The sequence below is a fragment of the Dermacentor albipictus genome, chromosome 4 (genome assembly GCF_038994185.2).
Source record: "Dermacentor albipictus isolate Rhodes 1998 colony chromosome 4, USDA_Dalb.pri_finalv2, whole genome shotgun sequence".
Lineage (NCBI taxonomy): Eukaryota > Metazoa > Arthropoda > Arachnida > Ixodida > Ixodidae > Dermacentor > Dermacentor albipictus.
The window spans coordinates 170,484,177-170,511,061 of record NC_091824.1 but is presented as its reverse complement, the minus strand read 5'-3'; the positions used below and the strand labels follow the sequence as shown (position 1 = coordinate 170,511,061).

Sequence of the window (26,885 nt, the reverse complement as noted above, 5' to 3'; positions counted from 1 at the left end):
TGGGCGCAAAGTCCGATGCGGGCCGCCTCGTAAAGGCCGATCCACACGACGGACCAAGTCCGCGGGCCGATCGGTCACGTGATGCGACGTCACGGCCCGCCGCGGTCCGGTCCGGCGCAGAGCACATCCACACGGCGGACCGCCATAGCAGACGGCAGAGCAGACCAACCAGCTACACTTTCGGCCAGAGTGTTATCATTGTTATCATTCCGGCTCGAGTCCCACAAAGCCGGAAACTGCTCAACGAGGCATACAAAATGAAAAAAACCTCCTCGTCACTCCAAGAGGACACGGTGTTTAAAAAATATATCTGCTGCACGCACGTGTAGGCGGAACGGCGGACATGAAACGACTGGCTTGACTGGCTTTTGCTGAGCCGAAAACTATATTGGATTTGGCTGAAGACACTCTGTTGCTGGACAACATTAGTTGCAAAATCGCTGCGGTTTGCATGCGGTCCGCCGCCAATACGGAAGCGGGAATAGCCTCGGCGATTTGTTGGACCGCGAGGGCCACGGTCTTGAGCGGGCCAACGGCGGTGCGCACGAACTGGTGACGTCCTATCACGTGATGCGCGGACCGCGGTCCAAAAGAGCAATTTGGTCCGTCGTGTGGATCGGCCTTAAGTGATCCCCGCGCCGTAGCGCATTGTCTTACACCCCTTGGCGGGTCGATGGGAACGCTGTCGCGTTCCACTCTTGAAGGCGAAGCTTAAGCGTCCTCCAATTTTTTTTCTAAGCTCCCTCGTCTTGTTTCAAGTAACTGTCACACAATTTTTATCCTTCAAAACAGCCTTCAATTAGAAAGAGCGTCAAATGAACAATAACAATGGTCTTCGGAAACAGCGGAAGCGACGTTTCGTCACGTGCAAATATGTTTTGCGTGCAGAGCAACCTGACTCGTTGCTCTGCTACGTGCAACGTTGTCTAAGCAAGGTGGGGGACTTTTTTATCAGTTACTTTAACTAGAACTCAGCGGATTCCACTTCGCGGCTAAGCATATATTTAATAAATGTATCAATAATAAAGAACCACAGGCATTGAACTGTAAACGTGTCGAGCAGCGCTATCTGTAGCGTTATCACGGTGCCATTGTCTGGCGCAACTTTTGACCCTCCCCCGTGACGAAGTACGACGTTGGCGTAAATACTGGCGCTCATTATCGTCCATAGGACTCGCTTCTTCGCAGCCTAACCATGCTAGGCACGGTAGCGTTGGTCGTCTGGACAGTGGTCGTCTTGGGTGCCACTATCGGCATATTAAGCCTGTTGCGGTGAGTGTGATCCTTTGCACGCGTGGCTTTGGGTGTGCGTGAGCGCGTAATAAATCGTCCCGCCAATGTATATCAATATAAAAACATGCAACACGTTGCAAAAATTGATCGGTAACGTAGGAGGACCACAATGCGGAGAGTCTGGGTTAACAGAGACGGAGCGGTGAAATCTTGTCTATAGTGTAGATCGGCCTTAAAAATGCCCTGAGTAAAGAGAACTTAGAGCTGCTAACAAAGGCGCTTTTTAACTCAATTAAATTCGTGTGCAGTGCTGGTTACTTCGTGCTTGTGAAGAATTGTAAATCTCATTGTTCCGTGTAGCATTTCCACCTTACTATAATTAGCTTTAAAAAGCAAGGACGCCATAGCAAATGCAGGTTTTGCATAACCACCTGACACAATAGACCTTTTTCTTTATTGACATGTTCGCATTTCTGCGTTGCGCTGCGTATCTGCGCGACTAATGGTGGCACCGGCCATTCTTCAAGTCAAGGCGAAGTACTACCTGCACATGCTGGGGGCTCGTCTCCTGTGTGTGGTTTCCTCACGAGAGCGACGTCTATATTTTCCATGAGATAGTACATGCAAACTGTGCTTGTATAGGCTGTTTCTAAAAACTTCTACGCCTCCATTAATTGGCCAAACTGCATCGCAGGAAAGCTAGATTTACAATTAGGAGGAAGACAGATTGGTCACACATGCGCAAAATTCCATATCAACTGTCATAATCTGTCGTACTGTTACGATGTCTAGCAATGATTACAAATGATCCCCTAGAAACGGGATACTGACTGGTGCGCCAAGCTCGTTGCTTCTTATGCGCTTATTATTGGTCCTTTAGAACAATGGTTTAACAAATCATCGAGCCTGATTGAAACATATGGCTGGTTGCTCACCTGGAACGTTGGTTCTTTAGGTATTCGCTCCAGTGATCCATGTTGCCATTTAGCTTCTTTCTGAGCGCTGACAGGATTTTCAAGCATGAAATGCTTATAGCTTCCGTTGTCGGCGACCTTCAAATGACCTTGAGCCAAAAACCAGAGCCGCTATCCGGGCAAACTGCAAGAACAAAACGTCATCATCTGGGCAAGCAGTCAAAACTTAAGAAAATGCGGTCGCTGGCTCCCACTCCCTTGTACAGGACCATATTACATACGCTAGTTATTGTCCAAACAAGTTTAAAAATGTTGCTGTGGAGTTCTTCCTGATGTTTGTTCAAAATATCACTCAAGCTATAACTTCTAGTGCGCTGAAGTTTTATTTGTCATTTTCAATATCGACGTTCAAAAGGCAGATACAGGACACCATACACTCGATTGTCATCTTTTGGCGCTGAGACAGGTTTACCTATTCAACGCCTTCGGTCCCTGAGTTCCACGGCTCGAGAGATGGCGCCGCGCTGCGTGGCCAAGCCGGCAGCATCCGGCGCGTCGACACTTGCAATGACGTTCAGTTCAAAACAGGTTCGTGTGCTGTGGTGTGGTGGCGTGTGCCGTCACGAACATGCACTACAATCATTTTAAGGTTATGGCTTATGGAATTACGTGGACGACTCCCACCGAGCATGCCACAAGCTGCCCCAAGTGTTTGACGCAGCACACAGCCTAGGACGCCTGTTTAGGTCTATTGACGAGATTGCAAATCTTGTTTAACGAGTTCTTTGCTGAAAATACGAACACCATATTTCATGGCTGTCATATTTAACCCATACCCCATCTGATGTACATAAGGGATGACTGCATACTTGTTTACTTTTTCGACCTGTGTTTGGGGTGCTTTCCCTTTTTTATTTTCTTCACTAGCCCTTCACATATTGATACGATAATGGATTTTCGAAAATCGGCCTTCTCTAGTCGATTGAGTTGTTGCGAAAAGCTCAGATTGGCGAGGTGGTGGCATGACTTTCTAAGTACGGAACCTAAACACGTCATAGCAATTCCTCTTTTCACTAGTTTTGAATGTGCCGACGCGTAGTTTAGAATTGGTTTTCTTGTCCTGGGCTTATATTACCAACAAATATGTTGCGCTGTAACCCTTAACTGCAAATGCAAAAAATTGAATTTCATTATTAATCGGCAATTAATGAGTAAATCTGAGACCCATTGCTGCTCCATCAAAGGCTGCGAGAATAACTCCAATATTTTTGGAACTATTTTGAGACCGGATAACTACCAAGTAGTCATCAACAAACCTGAAGCGCTTTATCAATGTTCCTGCGAAAGGGCTCTCGAGTGCCCGGTCAACAGTGCCGAGAGAGATCTCGCTAAGAATTGGTGCGACCTGAGAGCCAATGCAGACCCCCTACTTCTGAATCATTTCATTATCCCAGATAACGAATGTGGAATTTAAATAAAAAACCAAGAGTTCGAGACAAGACTGAACCGGGACACCACTCTCATTCCTAAACTTTACCTCTTCGTTTTCTATAATGCAATCTTTGATTGTCTTGATCAGCTGATTTCTAGGAAGGGAATAATATAAATCTGTGACGTCGATGCTGAACGCTGTGCATGCTGGATACACCCCTTCTTGTAAAAACCTAATGACATCTTCGGAGTTTTTTACTTTGAATGGGTCTTCTATCTGGACCCTTGTTAAGTTCTTCTGAAGATAACCAGGGACTACGTGTCGCCATATGTTTCTCTCAGACACTGTGTAAAGGTTCTTCGGGTTTATGGGTTTTTATCCTAATGAAAACCTGGAGGTTCAACCCCTGACTTTTGTTCACTGTACTAGATAGACGCTCAAGGTTCAATTCCAGCAACAATTTCTTCGCTTTATCTTTGACTTCCTTAGGTTCAACGTGTGCTTTCTTGAAGTTTTGCGGTAAAGCGGTTGAGGCTTTCTCAGAAAACTGCCCTTCCGTTAGAAGGACGAAGTACCCTTCTTTATCATCCGTCAATACTTTCACTTCATTTTCTCTTAAAAATTGTACAAGCGGTTGAATTTTTCGCACTCTGCCATTCAGGATTCCTTGAGATCTGACTAACACGTCAACGCACTCAGAAATGCACCTGAATTTTTCGTCTTGTTTTTCGTCCGAGTTGCGCTGCCCGCCCATAGGAACATGTTCAATCACCAACTCGCCCAACTTGCTGTGTTAATGCAGTAAACACCAACTAGGCCAAACTGAAGTTCTTCTGAAGTAAATTTCTACAGACAGAGAAGGGATGAGCTAAATGGGAGATCAAGATATTTAAGCAACTTTATTTCCAGGCCAGTACATCAGTATGTGATAATCTTCTATACCTTTATTTTAACAAGAATAATGAATTAAACCTTAGTAACACGTCTGAACTAAAGCCAGCACGTGAGCGAGACTAGCACACGTTTTTAGAACACACTTTTAGAAATATGGGGTGAAATAGCTTAATATTTTCCACGAACACTCCGAAGGGAGGCTTCGTGTAATCACATAACATCTCCATCGTAACACTACCTTCAGGATTATTACTCAATGATCTTGCATAAGGCATCCATTAGCATCAATTCCGCCATCACGATAGATAGACCGATTTAGCTGAGGTATCAGTTGGAGAGGTTAGAAACGCATGCCTCTTGTTACTTCATTTCTTTTATATACATGTATTAGCTAAGGAGTGACGACAATCACTCAATCAGTGGTTATTAACAGGAATAGATGAACAAAGAAAACGTTTATTGACTGAAAAAGCAGACTAGGATTTTGTCCTTGCGCTACCGAGGTGGGTGGTCGTCTTAGTCCAAAAAACCAAAGGTGCTTGCTGCCAGCTTCACCTGGTTGACGAGGGTTCCCTCAACCTCCAGGCTCCCGCCGGTGAGCAGCTTCTCGCACTTTTCAGCGAGATCGTCTTCAGTTTTTGTTGCTGGTTCCGTTGGTTATGCGGTAGTTTGCTTGGGTCCTGACTGGTTCTTGAGCTTCAGGCAAAAATGAAATAAAAAAATCAAATGGTGGATGATACCACACGCGTGCAGCAATATGTCACACTCAAGCACAATATTGAAAGTGTGCTGAACTGGGCTAGTCAGCGCATTCTTAGAAAGTAATCGACCAGCGCTTCAGGCAAGACGAAATAAAGACGATAGGCACAACGCCTGAGGTTCAAAAGAAAACGAATCAAATTAAAATTTGAATGCACACACATCAAGTATTCTGTAAAAAAGAAATAAGTAAAATGAAACACAACATAAAAATAAGCTTATTTCTTAGACAACCTATAAATAATTTCATTTCTGTTTGCTATAATGTTATTAGCAATTTCTACACGATTTATGCGGTCCCTATGGCGTACAAATTATCCTACTGGAAAAAAAAATCCCTGTTTGAATCTGCTGTACTAGCTGCGGATATTTCATCTTTGTAATACGCGGATGAATAATTTAAGTCGCACGCCGGGCTCGCATGCCTCTCAAAGTGCACCTCCCGAAAATGTGCGAGGGAAAACTACTTGAATCATTGTCGCTGTTCTGTTGCAAAACAAAGAATGAAGTAATGAGCAACAACGTCGCCCTTTTCAGTCTACGTACGGAGAACAATAAATGAGGTAAAGGTCCTTGCATGCGTTTATCGGAGTTTAGGATTCACAAGAGTATATTCCATCATTGTTGTCATTGCTGCCCGCTCGAGGTCACCACCGCCTAAGCGAAGTGAATAATGGCGAAATAATTGGGAGCTCATTTGGCGAGATAAGACGGGACAATATATAGAGCACGCCTTCGGATATGCTTTATTCTTCTCTACAGGACGTGCCAATGACCGTAGATAAGATATACTATGTGACGTTGCTTGCTGTATGAATGAACATACTCAACTATAATCGCGTACTGCCAGTATTACAGAATACTTCAAACGTCAAACTCATTGTCGTAACCAGTTCGTGTGGCATGTTAACCATAATATTGTTTTTCTGGGACATGGGCACTTAGTACAGCATAATAATGGTGCTCGTCCTGTTGTTTGTGTTTTTCGTCCTCGTTTTATTTGCGTCGAACAGTGTGCTTTAATCATGAATCAATACAACTAGCTCAAACCAAGATCTTACTTGAATAAAAAAAACCATGCGGCGACGGTGAACAATTATATAAAATTCTTGGTTCATATTCAAAATTTGTACAATGCTGTCCAACGCTGAAACGCTTTGACGCAACTTAGACTCAAGATTTCCTGCGTAGCTATCTTGTATGTACGTGATTATTACTCTGCCAAGAACATAAGCAAGCGGACAAGAGAGAGAGCAAGAAGAGGAAAGAGGCAGGTAGGTCAACCAGACATGCGTCCAATTTGCTACCCTGCACTGGAGGTAAGGGAAAGGAGGCAGAGAAAGAGAAAGAGAGGAAGCCCTGAGTGCGTGTACGTGGGAGTATCCACAGGTACAACATAAGCGGTCTCTCAAACCGGTGCACTTCAAGTACTGCACTAGTGCACGAATCGCTTCTTGTGTCAGTGACGGTGTGGCCATGGTCCGAGTACCTTTATCTCAGAGAGCGGTCTCGAGTCCAGTCGGTTTAATGTTGTCTGCAGAGAGAGGCGTTGTACATTGTAGCGAGCACGGATGCGTAATAGGCGCTCGATTGTTTCCTCGCACATGCAAAAGTCGCCCGTCCGGCTCTCGGCCATTACCATACGATAGGAGTAAGCGTTCGCGAACGCCACTCCCAGCCACAAGCGGCCTAAAGCTGACATTGGATTGGATTGGATTGGGAAAACGTTTATTGAGCCTGCAGTTAAGCGCGCTGGCGCGCTTCGGACGTAGCCCACATCGTCATCTTGGCGGGTGCTCTGCGAGGATCCCCGCTCGCCGTTGCCGGCTCGCCAGGCTCCTGCTTATCCAGCGCCTCGATGACCTGCTGGACGGCCTGGAGTTGTTTTTCTTGCTCGTCGCTCCGAGTTGCTTCCTCGAGCTGCGACGGTATACGTCCTGAGTTATCTTCGCTTGGATGTTTGGAGCAATCTCATAGCATGTGCTCGAATGTGTCCCTTCTCCCTGCAGCACGCTCTGCACTTGTCATCGAGGTGCGATTCTGGGTACATCCTATGCAACAACGCCGGGCTTGGAAGCGTTCTCGTTTGTAGTTGGCTGAACAGCACGGCCTGCGACCTGCTCAGCCCTTTGCAGGGCGACGGGAGAAGTCTGCGGGCCAGCCGAAAGGCCTTGGTCAATTCGTTATAGCTGGTCATCCTGTCTTTGGCGTTGAATCACAGCCGGCGGCCGTTGCCTTGGGCGCGGTCGCTTAGTCCTCGCGCTCGGGCGTGTGCCGTTTCGTTGCGATTGGCATTCTTTTCCGGCGCTTGACCTGCGTGCATCAGGAACCACTTGATTCGAGTCCTCTTGTCGCGGTCTGCCTGTTGGAGCAGGATACATGCCGCCGTTGGGGCAATTCTTCCTTTGGCGTAGTTCCTCACCGCCTGTCTGGAGTCGCTGAGGATCGTGTGGCATTCTCGGTCTACGGTGGCCAGGGCGATGGCTATTTCTTCTGCTTCCTCCACTTGCTTGCTCGATGTGCTGGCAGTCGCCCGGATGTTGCCTCCGGAGTCGACCACCGTGATCGCGAAGCCGTTGCGGCCGGCCTATTCGACTGCATCCACGTATATGGCGCCGCGGTGTCTTCCGCGTGCAGGTCCGTCAGTTCCATGGCTCTAGCGCGGCTTCTGCCTTCATTGAATTCCGGGTGCATGTTCCTCGGCAAGGGGCCAACCCGAACGTTCCGTCGTACGTGGTCGGGGACGGGGCATTTTGGTCCCCAGCTGCTGCTCGTGATAACCGATGCCTAGATTGCACAGGATCTTTCTGCCGGCCTTTGTTGATGACAGTCTTCCCAACTGAGCGGCTCTTTGCGCTTCGGCGATCTCGTCGAGCGTGTTGTGTATGCCCAGCTGGAGGAGGCGTTTCGTGTTGGTAGTTTCAGGTAGACCGAGGGCTGTCTAGTAAGCCCTCCGGATTAGGATATCTAGCTTGTTCTTTTCGCTTTTCATCCACTTGTGGAAGGCTGCCACGTACACTATGTGGCAGTGTACGAAGGAGTGTATAAGTCTGATGAGGTTTCCCTCCTTCATGCCTCCCTTCTTGGTGGTAACGCGCTTGAGCAGCCTGGTGGCGTTGGCCGCCTTTCTCGTGATGCGGGTGCCGGTGTCCCCGTTCCTGCCGAGCGCTTCGATCGTCATGCCCAGGACTTGGATCTTGCTGACCGTCGGTATTGTCTTACCATCCCTGGTGCGGATCTTGATCTTTTCGTGTTCCCTTTGCTTCTTGAGTCTGTGCGTTTTGATCGGTTGGTAAAGCAGGAGCTCCGACTTACTTGGAGAGCGACGCAGTCCCGTACCTTCCAGGCTTTAGATTGACAAAGTGATCGGGGTAAACTTATTCATGCTGGGGTTAAAAATGCTGGACAGAACTCATCTACGATTAGATTTAGGTATGCAAATAGCATTCTTTTAAGGCGCAAATAAATTCGAAGAAATTTTGAAAGATTCTTTTTATTTTCGTTGACAAGCGCTGTGAACGAAATTACGCGCACATTTTTAAATGGTACTATTTCCGTATTCGGCCTACGAAAACGAGTAAATATAAGAAAAAACTCGCTTGACACTGTCAATAATGCTATTTGCATTAATATCTCAGAAATGTTAAAATAATCTCACTGAATTCATTACGCGCTCTCCTTATATTCCAGTTATATTTACCACATCACATGAAACACGCTTTATCGCCAATTACGCCACCTCTTGACCTGCATATCGCACCTTCGCAACGAGGATAGCTGTGTATAGGCCGTGTCCTTGTTTTGTTCTCTCAAGTGCATCTTTTTTAGAGGGGGAGAGAGGGGGGATATAAGGAAGGCAGTGATGTTAACCATTAAAGGGTCTGGTTGCCTACCTTACGCAGGGGGAAGATAGAAGGCGAAGAGAGAGAAGGGAGAGAGGGTATAGAGACATGCACAGACCATCATCGAGTCAAAGCCACTAGTGCAGACCAGACGTTCTCAGAAAGCACAAACGTGTCTTCACTGCCTTCTGAGCCGATGATCGGCGGGGGCGATGCTCTACTGCTGTCTGTTCACTCAGACGACGATCATCTAGTTTCAATCATCATCAATGTGTTGGACAGAGATTGCCTTTGTGCTTGAAGTTGAGAACAGTGGCACAATAAGTGGTAAATGTTCTCCTCGCATCCGCAAACATCACATGCAGGACTATCAGCCATTCCAATTAGTGCTGAGTAGGCTTCCATGAATGCAACTGCCAGCCACAACCGACAAAGAAGGGACGCTTTTCGTCGGTGCATTCCGGCCAGAGGCCTGAGTTGCAGTGAAGGGTTTAGTCTGTGCAGTTTAGTGCGCCTTGTATGTGCGGTATTCCATTCTGCTAAGGTGTGTGCTAGAATGCGAAGTTGTCTCGCAGCATCGGTACTTCAGAGAAGAATGGTGATGCAGCGGTCTTCTTTGTTTGACGTCCGAGCTGCTTTATATCTGCGTCATCATTTCAATGATACCGCATTGACCTGGCATCCATTGAAAAGAGATATCACGGCCTTTTTCCCTCAAGTGGTGGACAACTTCCACGATTTCGCACGTGAGCTGATCGCGAGTTCCATGTCGGTGAAACGACTGCACACATTGCAAGGACGGCCTTGAATCGCAGAAGACTGCCCATTTTCGAGGACTTTCAGCGTTTATCACATGAAGCGCGTCGCGGAGAGCCGCGAGCTCTGCAGCTTAAGATGTAGTTATATGGGAAGTCTTGCACCGCTGGGTTATTCCCATTATTGGTGTAACTTCAGCACCACCGGAACTGGTTAATGTAGTCAAGCCATCAGTCTAGACGTGTGTGCAGTCGCTGTATTTCTCGTACAAGAGGAGTAAAATAAGTTTCTTGAGTGCTGATGCTGACAAGTCCGACTTTTTCTGAAGTCCTGGGATTGTAAGAAGGCTTACTTGAGTACGGCTCACGCACCATGGAGGAATTGAGTCTCGCCGTAAGTGCGTAACATGACCTGAGAGAGGCACGGTGGGCGAAGACAGTCGCACTGAATGTCGTGCGGGGCCTTTCTACTGGGAGACTTGCGAGGTGGTGGGTGAAGGGTCTTATGTGCACACGCATTGTTTCAATGGCAATGTGCGTTCTAATAGTGTATTCTTGAGCGACTGCAATAACTTCAGTCGTTGACGCACTCTGCGGCTTGATGCTTTGGATTGTGTTCAGGTTAGTTCTGCAGGTATTGATGACTGGTAGGCTGTACCGCACGTATACAAAAAAGAGGACCCTGTACAGTTGCAGCATAGATTGTACTGACACTCCCCAGGTCTTTCCTGCTTTTAGTGGGAGCTCCTGCAATTACCGTAACTCCGTGATGGTGCAGTGGCTGTGGCGTTTTGCGCTATTGAGCACTAGGTCGCGGGTTCGATTCCCAGCTGTGGTGGCCGCATTTCAATGGGGGCTAACTGTAAAAAAAAACGCTAGCTTAACGTGCTTAGTGTGCATGGTAAAGGACCCCAGCTGGCCAAAGTTATATTCCCGAGCCACTACGAGGTCCACTGCGCTTCACTACGGCGCCTCTCATAGCCCCAGTGTTGCTTTGGGACGGTAAACCCAATCAATTATTCAACCAATCAATTCCTTGAAGCACTCTTAGCATTCAGCGAGCTAAGTTCTGTTTTTCAATGCCATGCGTAGTTCCTCTAACAGAGACATTCAGATAGCGTGTTGCTTCCGGCGCTTTTTCTCTACCGCAGCAGTCTGTGTGTTGCATGTTAGCCAGGGATCGCAATTAGTCTGCTCTCTTTGATGCTCACGCGTATGTGTCACTTGCAACCACACGCAACCGCCACTTGTTATTTTTCGTTCGCTTTGCGGCTCACTTTCAGGTCGAGCTGATACATAGCAGAGCACGCGAATCAATTATATGGGCCACAGACAACTCACCGCGAATTTTCATTCGGTTAGCCTTTCTGTTTAAAAGTGTCGCAGCCCATGAATTGCGCTTCGCAGAAGCATTGTCGGCATCATGAGTAGGCTTCATCAGGACGTTTTCATGGAAGCATCCGCACAAAAGTTGAACAAATTGTTTTACATGGCAACGTATGTCTGTGTACACATCGGCGATATCACCAGCAAACAGGAAGCCTAAAATTTTGAGCGATGTCAGACGAGTGAGGTCAAGCCAGGCACGTACACAAGGGGGGGCCCGGGGATGCCGAGACCCCCCCCCCTCGAAATTAAGACGCATACACCCCCCCCCCCCCCCCACGTCACCACTTCTCACAGACATTCCTAAAGCGCCGCCAAATCAATTTTGAAACTTGACAGCTATTCGGAAGTCAACATTTTGCTACCTTTTTCACTCCTTTTGGTTGGCAGTAGTTATCGGCAACTCCTGGTGTATGAAGGCCAGTTTTCTCATCGATTCGGTGCCCGCGCGATTAAGTCGAGATGCATTCAGTTGTCGCCGTCTTTTCGATGGTCACGCGCATCGCTGTTGCTTCATTAGTTCAACCTTCTTGGTTTAGATTGACCCAGGGACCAGGAAAGGGATTCGGTTCGTGGTCAGCTGGTCTTTATGCACGTGGAACCAGTTACGGCCGGAGAAAACGAGTTACGTTTAACTTTTCATTTCGCTTCATTATTTCTTCGAGTAACGGCTCGCCGCGACGCTGACAGATCCTCGGAACCATATACCCGTGATGTGGGTTAGATAAGGTGGAAAATAAAATAATGCGAGACAGCGTCCATCATCAAACCCTGCAATAACCCTTAAACTCATAGGCAATATGACTGTCACCCGTTAACTCGTCTGGTTCTTGCCTAATTATAGAGCTCCTTTCGTGCAAAATTGCCAACTGGAAATAAGAGTCCCAAGGAGTTGAGAAATTAGCCGATCCACTAAGGGGCAGAGCCAAGGCAACAACCAAACAGGAAGGAAAAGCGAAAATTATCAAATTTAACCGTTGTTTACGAAAATATTTATGGATCAACATTTTTTTTGTGTGTGTGTATAGAAAGGAAGTAGAACAGAAAAAGGAGGTGGAGAACAGTTCCGTGTGTTCTGAATGACGCTTCTACAGTTATCATTCGAGTCACTAACGTAGCCACTTCTATGCTGTGCTTATGTAGGTGTTCTAACCTTCCTCGGTGGGCGTAGTACGTCTAGAATCGCAGCGTCCTGCGCCCTACGCGGTTGTACGGGACTGGCAACCACGCAACTTCCAAATAACGATACGAGCCGGTTGTGGCACTTGGTAGTGGATAAAGGAGGGATCCGAAAGAACTGTGATTATTAGGCAAAGATATATTTCTTTATAATTCTTTTAGATCTAATTCAAAAAGCGCTACTATAGTTGGATTAATATAAGTCTACAGTGAAGACCACGCCCTCATAACCGCCAACCACTGTACCTCCGCGAGGCTGCAAGTAATTCGTACTTCGAACTTTTCCTGTTACCCACATAAGGCGGTAACCACAACAATAAAATTATTAGCGCGTAATTTTATGCCTTTTTCCTCGCCTATTATAGTGGAATGACCAAAGCCTAATTCTTTATTGAACTGAAATAACATGTTTGCTTTGCTGCAACTATTTATTGTCAAGTTTCACTTCAGTTGGCAGTGAAGTTTCATGAGTAAAACGGGTTCAGCAGGGAAATGAACGGCACCGCAGACTTTTGAAGAGTGAAATGCCCAGACTCCATACACTTTGTCCATGTCCGTTGCACACCTCGTTGCTTTCGCCGATGAAAAGACTCTTCAAGAACAGCAGACGCTCCGGAGGTATCAAGTACGACGCCATATTGAAAAGGACACATGACGACGATTTTGTTTGCTTCTGTGATTGGTTGGCGAAATAACACGACTCCGCGCGGTTTGTGTGCTTTGGTTGCCAACTGCTGTTTTTTGAAGTTGTATTCTACTAAAGTAATCTTTATTTTACGCCGTGGCTTCTTCAGTTGTTCTAGGCAGTGTTTCCTGCGCTTCTTTCCTGCGCAAGTCCATTTGACGTAGTTCCTTGTTTGCCAAGTAAAGGAGAGGTGTGCCGCACGGTCGTACTTGTAAAATACACCTTGTTTCATTACCCTTTTGTGGCTTTACGCGTTTTTATGGCGAATGGTGGACGTTATTCACATTTGTACTAGTAAAGGTATCCCCCCTGCTCATTTGCATAGAAGTTACCTTTGGTTACCTTTTTTTAAATGATGTCATGCCTGATTGCTCATGTTTAAATCCAAGAATGTGATAAACAAACAGCACCGCGCTTCTATGCAAGATCAAAGAATGCAGTCGGTCTGTAGCATTTTATTCCCACTAATTTGATGGCGAAGGCTGTAAGGTAAAAAAACATTTTTGCGAACGCTTGGACAGACACCTTCAGATCATTTCCTTTTACAAGAAGTAACAGGTGTTAGGAGCTGCCCGTCAGGTGGCTCCTAACCGCAGCCGAAGCCGCCGCCGATGCTTCAGGCCGGTAAAGTACGGGTGGAGGTCGGAGTTGCAGCTTGCAGTTTAGTTCGAGTTGTCTGGTGCGCCTTAAATTTGGGACATTCTACTCTGCCAGCGAGAGTGCGCACACCAGGTTTCAAAGCTGTTTCCCGCGTCTGCCCTAGACTGCGGAATCAGAACGCTGATCTTCTTCATGGATGCCGAAGCAGCCTTGATTGCGTAATCACTTTCAGTGATTCCGCAACGGTGAGGTAACCATCGGAAACAAATTTCGTGTTCTTTTTTTTCTTTTACGTGGATGTGAAGTTGCGCGGATTCGCACGTCAAATGGTCGTGTGCACCTTGTCGGAGAACCGACTGCATACGCTGAAAAGCCGGCTTTCAGTAGCAAAACACGGCTCATTTGCGAGAACTCTCTGTATCAGTGAATCAATGAACTGAAGAGAACGGCGCAGAGCTCTGAGTCTTGGGCCCTAGCGTTATTCTTCCTGTCAGTATAACGTACCACCATGCCGCCACAAATGAACTGGTCGTCGCAGTCAAGCCATCAGTATAGACGTCCGTGCGTACTGTAGTTATGATATAAGAGGCGGTAATCAATTGTTTGAGCGCGGACAATAGTAGGTCAGGCTATTTCTGAAATAGATGGAGCAACGCTCGGGTCACAAGCACACACCCTGATGAAAGAGAGTTACGATGTGCATCGATTGTTACATTTAATGTCGTGTAGGGTCTTTCTTCAGAAGAATGGCGAGGCGATAGACATAGGTCTGAGGTGATATGCATGATATGCACACGCACTGTCTCAACAGCAATGTGCGTAGTGATTGTGCAGACAGCAATAGTTTCCGGTATTTACCCTTAAGTCAATGTCTCAATGCGAGATATGAAATTACCCTGCTTTTTCTTAGTTGTAACGGTACATATTTTCTATTAATTTGTCGATTGTTGGTGCTCCTTATTGTTACTGTATCAACTGTTTCTTTTTTTCAATTTTGGTCTGTAATATGCCCCTCACCTCTGTAATGTACAAACCATTAGGGTAAAATAAATAAATAAATAAATAAATAAATAAAATCAAGGGAGAGCTTATAACGTACGGCCCATCACAAGTTCTTAGGGAAGGTGATTGACTGAGACCTTTCGTGGGCTTCTCATGTGCAATGCAATAAAAAGCGACTAACCGCTATCATTTAAGTTCATTGAAGGGAAGAGTTGAGGGCGTCCCTATATACAGTCTATGTCGCAGCTGCAGGGTGCTGTTTACCGGATTCCTGATGGGCAGCATACCATCATTTCTGACATATGCATAACTAGCGTGGGCAAAATAAGAGTATTCAAGCCAAAGCACTTAAGGGATGCATTGGCTTACCACGGAACGCCTCATGGAGTTTAACGCCCCAAGGCAGTACTTGTGCTATGAGCGACACTGTAGTGGAGATCTCCAGATTCATTTTGACCGCATGGGATTCTTTAACCGGCGCCTAAGTTCAGGCACGCAGTATGGAAAAGTTTTTACTTTTCGCCCCCACCTAAATGGGTGTCAAGGAAAAGGAAGCGCAGTCGAGCATGGCAGAAAATTAGGTGATGAAATTATGAAATTTTGCAGGCGCAAGTTGGAATCAGCTAGCGCAAGACAAGGGTTAGAAAAGATCGTTTCGAGTGGCCTTCATCCTGCAGTCACCGAGTCGCTGAGTCACGGCTGCAGTTAAGGAAAACGTTCAGGTCACTGATGTCAAAACGAGCTAGAAAATGTTCTTGCGTCTCTACGCAGCTACCGGCGACTGTTCTTTGCCCTCTGTGTTAGATAGGTCCACGTGCTGCGTTGTGCGCTATCGGACGGTATCGGCGGGTCGCCCCTTTTTGACCGCTTTTGTCTTGGCGAGACTTGTTGTGCTAGAATGGCCCTCGGCGATTTATCACACCTTGTTCCAGCATATGTCACATTCTCGGATGCATCAGCACGGGCAGAGAGGGCTCTTATTCCTGGGCTCCTGGGCCCTTTGCTGTGCTTCGGGCCCATCGTGTCAGCCATCGCTGGGCGTTCGGATCCGAGCTGGTCAACATAGCCTCCCGTTGTTCAAGTGTAGGGTTGGGGATGTATCGGGTTGCTTGTAGGCTGGGGAAAGTCCATGTGACGCGATACAGGAAGGCTTATTCATTACATATGGAGTATTTGTTGGAGTATACTGTGAGGTGCATGCACTTGTATCCACGCCAGTGCTTCTTCTCGTGTGAGTGTCATGTACGGCGACCTGTAAGTTCAACGATTCAAGTTGACAAGCGTCCACATGCTTGTCCCCGTCTATCACTGCTTTTAAGCAGTCTTACGTATGCTTTACAATGAGGCCGAAGCTCAACGCTTGTCAAATATAGCAGTGATGTTGAGATGTCCCGACGACCAGCTGATGTGCAATACTAAAAGCAGCACGCATTTCGTTGCCGTCTTTCAAGATTGTGCCTTCTAGAAGTTTGAATAGTATGCCCAGAAGTATTGCTTATGAGGAGAGTGTCCATCGTGACACACAAAGCTGGAGTGCTAGGCCTGCGTGCGCATGAGTTCTCACAGATAAGTCCCTCACCCCCCCTTTCTTCCCCGACCCCAATCGGAAACTACCGCACGTGGCCTGATAAAGAGAAGCAGCAAGCGGCGTGTGCAGATGGTGGCACGCGACAAAAAACACTTCGACTAATTTTCTCTACGAAAAGGACAAGAGTTGCCTTCAAGTTTAGACACAAGTTCACTCCTTAACGAATAGATTAGTTTGTTTATCCGCGTTACTCAAGGTTGCTACAATGTATATATTACTAGGGGACAAGAATCCCGAACATCTTGAACTTCATACTAATACCACGGCGGAGGCCGAAGCGACAGCATGAATTTCGCAAATTTTTCGCGTTTCGGTTGTTTTCGGACAGGAAACGTCTTCAGAACGTATGAGCTGACATCATTTTTTGTTTATTTCAAAGTGCATGTGGTGATTTTCCAACATTAAATAATCAACCGTCCTAAAGTAGGCGAAGTCACAGTTTGTGACGTCACAGCAGCTGCTGTCAGAACATTAAGGTGGTGTCGCCGTCCGTATTTCGCCTTTAGCCGGTGTTCTGGAATGTCATGCACCTTATTGGGGGGGGGGGGGGGGGGGGAATCTTTGATAATCGAAAAATGTCTGTGAATTTATATCAATTTGATGCGCGCTTTTTATTCGTTTCTAATTTGTAAATAACTGAATGAAAAAGATAGCAGGAAAACAGATCTTAGTTTTGTCCCTCAAAAAACCGACCAATCAGTGGCGAATGTGCCACCATCGGTTTGTAGTGCCGACTACGCCCGTCATTAGTATACCGAAAAATCTCAGCTTTAAAGTTTTATAAATAAGCAATGACATTCTTCAACATTCTGCTTCGTGGATATAAAGTTAAACTTATCCCGCCAAACAAAAAGAAATGCAATAACTGAATTTTTTATTGCAGGTGTCCCAGCTAAAACGGAGCAAGTTAGGAAAAAGAATCAAAGCCTTCAGTGTGGTCAAAGCCAACTGTATCTTGTTAGTAGCCTCCTCGAGAAACCACCAGTATCTGCGATTATTTATCTAAGATTCTAGTTGTTGACATTACGTCTATAAGTTAAGCACCACATTAATACAACGTTGGCATAGGTTTGTAGCGGACATTTATTTTAAACCGTCACTTTTACTTGTTTGCAATTTTCTACGTTTTGTGTAAATCTTTTTCCACGTCTAAAAGAAAGCCGCTGTGGCACGCATGTAGGCGACGGGCAGCTTTCTGTTGTTACAACTGTTGCATCTGTCCTTCTGCAGTTGGCGAAAGAGGAACTTCAGCTACTTCAAAGATCTCGGAATTCCTGGACCGACTCCGAACATCTTGTGTGGAAACTTATGGGAATATCACCGAAAGGTCAGCCCGCGAGTGTCTGTAATTGCATGACCACTCAGTTGAGCCATTAATGCTTATTATTTTGAGCCTCCAGAACCACATTGCCCAAATTATTCGTCGCACGTGTCCTTGTCTTCAAGGCCCTCACAGATTCGTATTCTACCTCAGTGTTTTCGTCATATTTTCATTCCTTCATTTTAAGTGCAGTAGCGCGAGTTCAGCTATTTCTATCAACTGCCGTCCACATCGACGCAGCAACAGATTCAGCCTTCTGAGAACCGCTTATTTGGGCACGCCTGAAGAAATCCCAATAAAAAGTACGCCGAGGCGAAATTTCTAAGCGTCAGTGTTGCCGCCTTGCTAGATTGATTTATTATTTTTCATTAAATGCAAATTGTTAACGACTAAGATGTTGCCGGCTTCTTGCAAAATCGATAAAGTATGAAGACACGTGGTGATATGATAGCGTTCCGGCAGTGATACACTTTCTAGAATTGTAGTCAATGTAGAGAAACACTAACAAAGCCGTACGTTCACACGCCTAGTGCCTATAGATATATAGAAGTATCATTTTCCCATCGCGTTTGCGGTATCCCGAGGGCTCCTTACAGACTTAAAATGTCCCCCTTTTGGTTACTGCCAATCTCTATTCTACAAAACTGACCAATTATTTCTGGCTTAAAGAAAACCAGTACCTATCAATAAAATTTTGGCATAATTCAAATTGATGAATATATAGAGGTATGCGCAAATGAACGTTTTACCCGCCGGTGTTTCTATCTGGACGATACGAACGTGCTAACTTATTTGCGGCTTTCAACCAGTCGATATTTGAACCGCGTGACTGGAGTTGGTTTTGAGTGTACCTTTCTCACCGCAGGGAATCACAAATGCCATTGCTGAGTGGTGCGAGAAGTACGGAGACGTGTTCGGGTGAGTATGTACGCTACCAGGCTATCCGGCTGTAGATCGCAGGTCTGCCTGCTTGCTCCACCGGCAATGAACGTAACATTTCAATCGCTGGGTTACTCGCGAGACTACCGCTACATACACAGTGTTTCACACTTTCAGTAAGTTCTATTTATCAGTTATGTGTGTCTTTACTTTCATTTCGCAACTGTTCTTTATCCGCGACATTTATTTAGTGAAAGTGAAACAAGTTGCGAGAGCATATTGAAAACTAAGTCGAATTTCCTGTAAATACATGTTAATACCAAATTCTCGGTTGAATCTTAGCTTTGCTACTACGTGTGTGTCATATGTTGCTTCACTATAAAGACTACTGTGAATTTAAACAGATACGCTTCACTTTTGCAAATATAAAACGTTTACCTCATGCCACGAGACCAGTTAGTATCGGAGAAAATTTCCATTAGAGGCAGCACGTCCCTTAGTCTATTTAGGCCGTCCCTGAATTGCAGAGGATAAAGCCGCCTTCGAAAGGAACAAAGCGTTTACGTGGATCACCGCCAGATTAGCCCTGGACGTTCAAGCGATCTCTTGATGCATCTACATTGCTTGAAAGACCTCGAGTGAGAGGTGAGCTCTTGTTGTCACCCTCGAAGTATTAATAACAGCAGCAGCTCTACTAGCACAGCACGGCACAACAGGAATGACAACACTCATGCTATTAGTGACTTCGTTTCTTTTGACAAAGTCTGTACGCGGTACCCTTCGATACCATTGAGGCTGCGCAGAAACCCTTCGCGACGCCGACAGATATGGTCGTCGTGATGAGCAAAGCGACAGCACTCAGAGGCTCCCAGAAACAGACTCTCTGTTGAGTACCAGTAGGACATACTCAACAGGACTTTGTTTCATTTTCAAATACAACTTAATTTTATCGTTTTGTGTATAGTCTTGACAAAGCATTGCTGGGGTGACATAAGACCATGAATGTGGTTCTGTATTTCGTCTACACAGTGGCACCACTCTTCTCTCAAACTTACGTCATTTAGTCGCTAATATAATATCTATTCTTGGCAACAGTGAAGCATTTGTCACTTTGCCACTGTACTCTACCAATGTCGCTTCACTAATTTACCACCTTTAGTGTACTTTAAACACTGACATTTAATTAATGCTTCTACAGTATACAGCTTCTGTATTGGTATATACGTTGACGTATAAAAAAATCGCTATTCAAGACAAAGTTCGTTTTTGCGCAACATTACTAGCTAGGCTTCGAAGCCTTCGCATTGACAATAGATTAGCCAGCAGTCTGCGTCCTGTTTATCAGCTTGTAGCGGCGTGGAATCAAAGCAGCCGCTTTCAGCCTTGTTATCTATCTCCATACACGCCATATTGCTAAACAACGATCACGCAATTGAAGGCCGCAGCAGTGATTGCAATTTCAGTGGTTTATGTGTTGGAGGAGCAGATAAACGACTCTTCGAACAGTAGCACCGATGTGGCGAATAAAAACAATGGGTCATCTGTGCTCAAATATTTCACATCATGCGCAGTTTGTACAAAAACCAACGACAGCATAGTGGCACGTTTACAAAGCGTGCAATTCTGCATTGTGAAATAATCATGCTCTATGCCACATGAGGGGACATCTCTTTATGCCAAACCCTTAAGGACCAAGGAAGCACTTCGATTTACTAAGAGTTAATTTCACAGAGCATAAGATCCCAAGTACTTGAAATGCTCTGTTCTTTCCTTTATTGAGATAGGAGGTATTACATTTACGAACTGAACAAACACGCTCAGATACAAGAATATCATGGCCACTTATGTCGACGAACGTAGTTTTTTTTTTCTGCTGTAAAGCACAAAACCCCTAATTTGTCCTGAAGAAGTAGTTCAATGTTGTCGTCGTCATTGTTATTTTTATTATTATCGCTGGCGTTCCATTCCTGCGGTTTTCGCCGAAGCAAAAGATTGACCGCACGTCCGACATGCTCCTCTATCGTTCGCGTTTAGACGTAGCCTACAAGCCTCCCTTCTCGTGTCGGCGCAGAGAATACCCCCACTTTCCATGGTAACCCCCGATGCTTCAGGGAAGCATGTTATCATTATACGTCCTCAATATGACCAACAGTAGGTTCGTCTGCGTGGCTGTTTCAACAATCTTGACAGACGTCCTCTTGCAATGAATAAAGTTATTGGACCAAAGTCATGCCCTGCTAGTCTCATTGACTGCCTATAAATAAATGATGTCGCGTATTTTTGTCTTCTATATCGGCCATGCCACGCGGACCAAGCGAACAACTCGTATTCGGGATTGGAGAACTAATCCATACCTTGGCTGAGAAAGGACATCGCGTCACGTATTTCAGTGGCTTCCAAGTCACTGCGGCGCGGCATAGGTAACGGACATGCCGATAACGCTGCTCGATCGCCTCTTCAAGGCCGCAGAGAGGAGTCGACACCGTTATGAAGGAGAGATGCCGCTAGAAATGCTCGCAAGGGATGTCAAGTTCTCCATGTGGAACACCCGAAGTTCTTAAGTCAGTCGGCTGCACCACCCAGACTCTTCTCTCCGACTTCGCGCGTCGACTAGACTCTGCCGACGCGAGGCTGCCATGCTTTGTCGAATATATGGCTAGGAGTGTCTTTTACGAAGTCTTGCTTTTCGAATCCGATGGACCGACGACGCCTCGTGTGATGACTGGTAGCGGCGAGACTCTTCAGCACGTTCTCTGTGACTGTTCTCTCTACAAATAATTTACAGAGACGATCGCTCGCAGTCGCGATAGCGTGCTTCGATCAAAGGCCTTTAAGAGAGTAATTAATTCTAAAATGCCGGCATCACAAGACATGGCAACGAAAGGCGACGAGTGCACTAACGCAGTGTTTAAGGACAACCGACTTGCACAAGCGGCTGTAGCCTGAACTGATACTTATAATCCTGCAAGTGCTATACTGTGCTGTGCGGCGATAGTATAGGCGGTGGTAGCGACCGACTGTGCTTGTGTATCTGTGGTCCCCTTCTTTCTCTCTTTCTACTTTCCTATGACTGTATACATCCACCTCCCTTCTCTACTCAGCGTTGGGTAGCAAACCAGATTTTCTCCTCTGGTTAACCTCCCTGCCTTTCCCCTTTCTTCTGTCTCTCTGCTGTCTTCTCTACTTTGTGCTTCTTCTTTACCGTATTGTCGTGGCCATGTTGTCCTTTTACATGAAAGGATTTGTGTGGACACTTTCCGTTTTGTGTGATGGGTGACTGCCGTGTATAGGTCTGAACTGTGCGTATACGGTGCTGGTGACCGAAACGGCTGTACTTTTTTTCCCTTTAAAATACACTCTTTTTGTGCTTGCTACGTTGTTCGTGTGTGCATAGTACTTGTTGATATTTTCTTCTTCATTTTCCTTTTCTATTGTCGCTGGCACTCTTAAAAAAGTTTGCACTTTTTGGGGCTTATCTTGTCCCACAATAATCGTCATCTATATATCTTGCATGCATTTCCTTTCTTTAAAGCCCGATATTTCCAGGTAACGAATGGCATGAGTATTACCAGCGTGACATAGCATTATCGACAGAAAAGTAGCCAGCGTAGTGTTTTCAAGAAAGGAAACACAAGTATAAAGAAGATGGCAATTATCGTTGTGGGACAAAGATACTCTAAAGGGTGCACATTCTTTAAGTGTGTGTAATGAATTTAGAATTTTGGGATAGCTTGCCTACCTTCTAATTTTTCTACATCTACACTCAAGAAAAAAGGACAAATAATGTGGTTCTTGCAACGAGGCTGAAACAATGTGGCTCACTGTGTGTCGTCATGGTGGCGCTGCCTGCGAATAATGACTTCAAACTTTTCAATGAAAACGCGTAGCTAAAACGCTACTTTGGAGGCTTAAGTCCTGCCACGTCATGCAGTAGAGAGAAAACCAACCTGAACACAAATGTGGCTAAAAAAGAAACACACTCATACGAGTGCAAAGACGAACAATTTTCCTCCAATCCCCCCGGCGTGAAGTGCAAAAGTAGCTGTGCGTGTATACGTAGTCTGTCAAAATTATTTTAGAGCGATAGCGTTAAGGACTCCACGTCGCATAAAATCCGGCGTCGGGCGTCGTTCCGGCAAAAAGATTTTCGAACCACCCATAGTCATACCCTCCACGTGGCGCAAGGAAGCTACTGAACTAATTGAATTTCCCAAGCTCAAAGACGTAGAAAAAACATAAAACACTATTTATACACAGCCTACAGACATGATAGCGTCGAATTGTAATTTGGCTATACGAGAAAGCATAATTCTGTTACGCGAAAACTAAAAAACAAACCCATTTTCCATCCTTTCTACCACTCATAGACCGACCACGGCGTCCGCCATTTGCGCGCGACGGCGCGTGAGTATCTCGGGGGCCACGGTGCGGCGCGCTTGGTTCCTTGCAATACCTCCAGATGGCGCTCGCCTTCGCCGCATCGCGACCCACCCAAGACGCCGCATTTCTACCAGAAGTCCGCCTTCGTGCATAGCGTTCGCGGCCAGCTTTTCCCGGTAAACATTATGGTTACATACGCTCCAGTTGCCGGAAAGCCTGAGAGGCAGTCAGGGATCTTTTGAATGCTACCGCGTTCCACTCAAAGGCGAAGCTTAAGCGTCCTCTATTTTTTTCGTGTAGTTATTGTGCTCATAATTTTTGTTGGTTCTGTATTCACTTCACTGCCCATATCAAGATGTTTCTTACTGCTTTGCAGATTTTACAATGGAGATGTGCCGACGCTTGTCGTCAAAGATCTCGACTTCTTATCCTACGTGCTTGTGAAAGACTTTGGAAGCTTTATGAACAGAGGGGTAAGCGAGACATCTTCGCTTCCACAGTTTCCTAAACAATGTCTGCGCTTTATAGTACGTCATGCTCAACAGGCGCGCACTCGCGCAAGCGAGGAGCGCACTTTGTTGAAAGCATGAACGCTGCACCAGAGAAAGAAACCCAGTGCTAAAAGTGCTACCTGTATCTTGCGTATGACTCCTGAGCAAAGCACAGGAAATAAGTGACTGCTCTGAAAAAAAGTTGTACGAACAGAGTACTTCCACGATCCGACGCCTCAAGGATCCTTAATTATGGTAAGCTAAATCAGTATCGCAAATGCGGAAAGGGAAGGCTAATCTGCACGGCGCAAACCGTCAGTTAATCAATCGTAATTCCGTCAACTTTAGAAGTTGTAAAATCAGTAGAACATAGTGCGAGAGCTCACGGCAAAACGATTTGCTAAAAAATGTCCGGCGATTGCGAAACTTCCTAAAGCGACATTTGAGCGCAGCTAAAGACATGTCTTCGTTTTGCAATAAATTAAGGCAAATAAATTGAGATCAAAATCACCGCACCGACTGGCAGTGGGTCAGTGCCGTCAGCGCCTTCTCAGAGAGAGGGGAGGCGCACAGTGGGAACGCTGGCATAAGCGGCATCGGAGCCAGGTGTGGAAGACGACGAACGCGCGTGCAGTGGCGTTCGCGGGTTCGCGCGGTTACACCGAGGGACACCGACGCTCCACCCAGGAACGGGCGCCTAAAGCCGAGACCACACGTGCGCTTGCGGACGCGCTCAAGCTCGCGTCTACGCGCCTTGCTGCGTCTCGCCAGGAATAGTGGTTTGCATTCACAAATAATCGCGACAGCGCGCGCTCACTGGGTTCATTCCATTGTTCCCTCTATGATTGCTCACTCTATGATTGCTCATTCACACGCCACTTCGTACTTTCTTATGGACAGTGTTTCAAAATGCTTCGATAGCTATAAAAATAATTATGTTTTTAGAGCTGTTAGATCAGCACAAAAAGGAAAGGTTAAGCATTTTCGTGCATGCTATAAATCTGCTTCGCTGAGAGTTGAATGTACGGCGCCGTGGCTGCGTAGCAAGGCGCGCCGACAAGAGCATAGAGTTTTCTACAAAAACTTATGGACACGAGGACGAGACGTTCATTTGAAGGATCGCCAGCCGTTTGTGCGCAGGCGCGAGTAAAAACAGGCGTAAGAGAGAAAATCTGAGGGCTTTTGCTCCGTTGAAGGGCCCCTAACGAAGCCCCATGGAACATTTTGGTTATACGCTGAAAGTTGTTACGTGCTCTCTAGGGAGCGTTCTGCCGGAAAAAGTTTTCAAATCGGCCTATTAATAGCCGAGATAGAAATATTGCTGTGTCGCGAACCCATGATTTCAGCAGGTAGGCTCCACTGCCAAGCAGAAACCTCTCTCTCCACTCGCCCCGTCTAGCCTACACAAGCCTAATTCTTTCCCTGCGTTCTCCCATACCGGACCTCGAGGATCACATGACGCGTACGTCACAGGCCCCGCTTTCATTTTTTTTTCCCTCGCTTTTTTTTTCCGGCGCTACGCACTTCCGCCGATGGCATCATGCGCTAGCTGTTGTCTCGTTCGGGCAGCGCACGCTTTTGTGCGCTGTGCACAAGCACACGTGACTAGCGGTATAATTCAGTGCTACACGATTACTGAGGCAGAACAAGTGGATTGCAGAGCATGATCACGCACTGGATCACGGTAGAAAATGACATAGTTTCGGTACTTGCGCACATGACTGCACGACCGTGCGAAGAAACAGACGACGCGGAAGTACATCCCTCTTGCTTCGGTGCGAAGCAAAACAAAAACACGCAGACATTCCGTTTCTGAGTTTTATTATTTCTCTAAAGCTCCATTCGTCAATTCAAGCAACAGATCACACAAGTAACAGGTGGTGCCCTGAATAATTATCAAAGTCACGTGTCACCACGAGCGGCGTCACACTGCGGACACGATTACGTAGGCGCAGGAGCCCGACTACGTCACCGTCCCTCTCCGGGCGGATTCGCCGCGCGTGAAGAGGGAAACGGCGTTCGGATTGAAATTTCAGACCTTTCCGCGGCGCGTAGAAATGTAATTCTTTGCATACACGATCGTTGGTGCGCATTGTATGCTTTGCGCTTGTCAGCTCAAATTGGGCAGAACTGGTGAGGGGCCCTTTAAACAACCTCAGGTGTTCAAAATAAATTCGGAGTCCATCGCTAAGGCGTGCCTGATAATCAGACGGAGGTCCTGGCACGTAAAACATCATAATTTAGTTTTCGTATCACATTTATAAGAAACTTGCGCTTCGACTTGAAGGTATTAAATAAGCCCACTTAACGACACCGCCCGCATACCTATACGTACGCCATAGCCGTGACTCCATGAAAAAGATATAGAAAATGCCTTCGTCGGTTGTTGGTTTCGTAAAATCATTCGTTCCCAAGGGCGTGATAACAGAGAGGAGCTGTTCACCGAGATCGCGCCGCGTTTCCACGCGTACGAGACGTGACACACTGTCTGCGCATGCGTGGGCACGTGGACGCGAGGTCCGCAAGCATACATGTGGTCTGGGGTTAAGAGATGTGCTCTAAAGATTCATTAGGATGTACGCAAGTCAAACCGCTTCACGCTGGGCGAAGAGCTCAGGTGAAATTAGAAATTGTGTTATTTAATGCTACGACGGCCTCCATCTCTCTTCATGGGTCGCGCAGAGATAGGAGAACAGATCTGTTGAAGCTTAGTGATGAATTGCAGTGAAATGCTACGGTGTTTGGACGCCGATTGTTGGGGCAGTGTCACTGCTCGTCGTGAATAGTACCCTTCGTCAAACCTCCTTTACATGTGTTACCCGGTGTCCGCGGTGCCAAGTCCCCCTTAATCTGTCTTGAACACATTTCTTCATCGTCTCCCGCAGCGCTGTTGTTGTTGCTGTTGTCGCAAATAAATTTCAGTTAAGACACGCTTTGTGTTGCTTCGCCCATGCAGACCACGATGCGCACAGACGAGCAGCACCCACTGCTGAGCCAGGGTCTGCTGCACGCCCGCGATTTGCAGTGGAAGCGCACCAGGAGCGTCACCTCGTACGCCTTCACCGCCACCAAGTTCAGACAGGTACGTCAGACGGTGTGAGGCTGCAGCGCCGAGGTTGCTGTAAACCGACTGCCCTCGAGCCCTTGCCTCGTCAGGTATATTTTCTCCACCCCATCATCATTTTTTCTCCATTCGCGCTCATAGGATAGGGTTTATAGGACAGGGTCATAGGATATATAGGATTAGGGTTCCAGCAGAACCGGCGTAAATATAAGGCTAGTCATGTGTCCCTGTACACAGTGCGCAAAATCGGGCACTGCGCGAAACCAGACCATAATCCGCCTGTTCTGCCTCAGTATTCATGTAGCACTAAATTACACAATCTGTTGGTTTCGCGCAGCGCACAATTTTGCGCGCTGGGCACAAGGCCGCGCGACTAGCGGTTTAATTCAGTGCTACATGAATACTGAGGCACAATAAGTTGATTGCAGAGCATGATCACGCACTGGATCACGGTAGAAAATGGCATAGTTTCGGTACCTGC

At 46.5% G+C, this 26,885-nt stretch overlaps 1 protein-coding gene across 2 annotated transcripts in view; it reads left to right on the top strand.

Moving 5' to 3' along the window:
- LOC135902461 (cytochrome P450 3A43-like) overlaps positions 1-26,885 on the top strand; it is a 94,279-nt gene that overhangs the window by 17,910 nt on the left and 49,484 nt on the right. The window contains exons 1-5 of one of the 2 annotated variants that reach the window (XM_065432547.1): positions 1,142-1,272; positions 17,500-17,596; positions 18,456-18,508; positions 23,226-23,322; positions 26,297-26,422. In XM_065432547.1, coding sequence (XP_065288619.1) covers positions 1,196-1,272; positions 17,500-17,596; positions 18,456-18,508; positions 23,226-23,322; positions 26,297-26,422 — 450 coding nt within the window. In that variant the 5' untranslated portion in view covers positions 1,142-1,195. Of the gene's footprint in view, positions 1-1,141; positions 1,273-17,499; positions 17,597-18,455; positions 18,509-23,225; positions 23,323-26,296; positions 26,423-26,885 lie in introns of those variants that run through there. The other variant, XM_065432546.2, reaches the window with a different exon arrangement.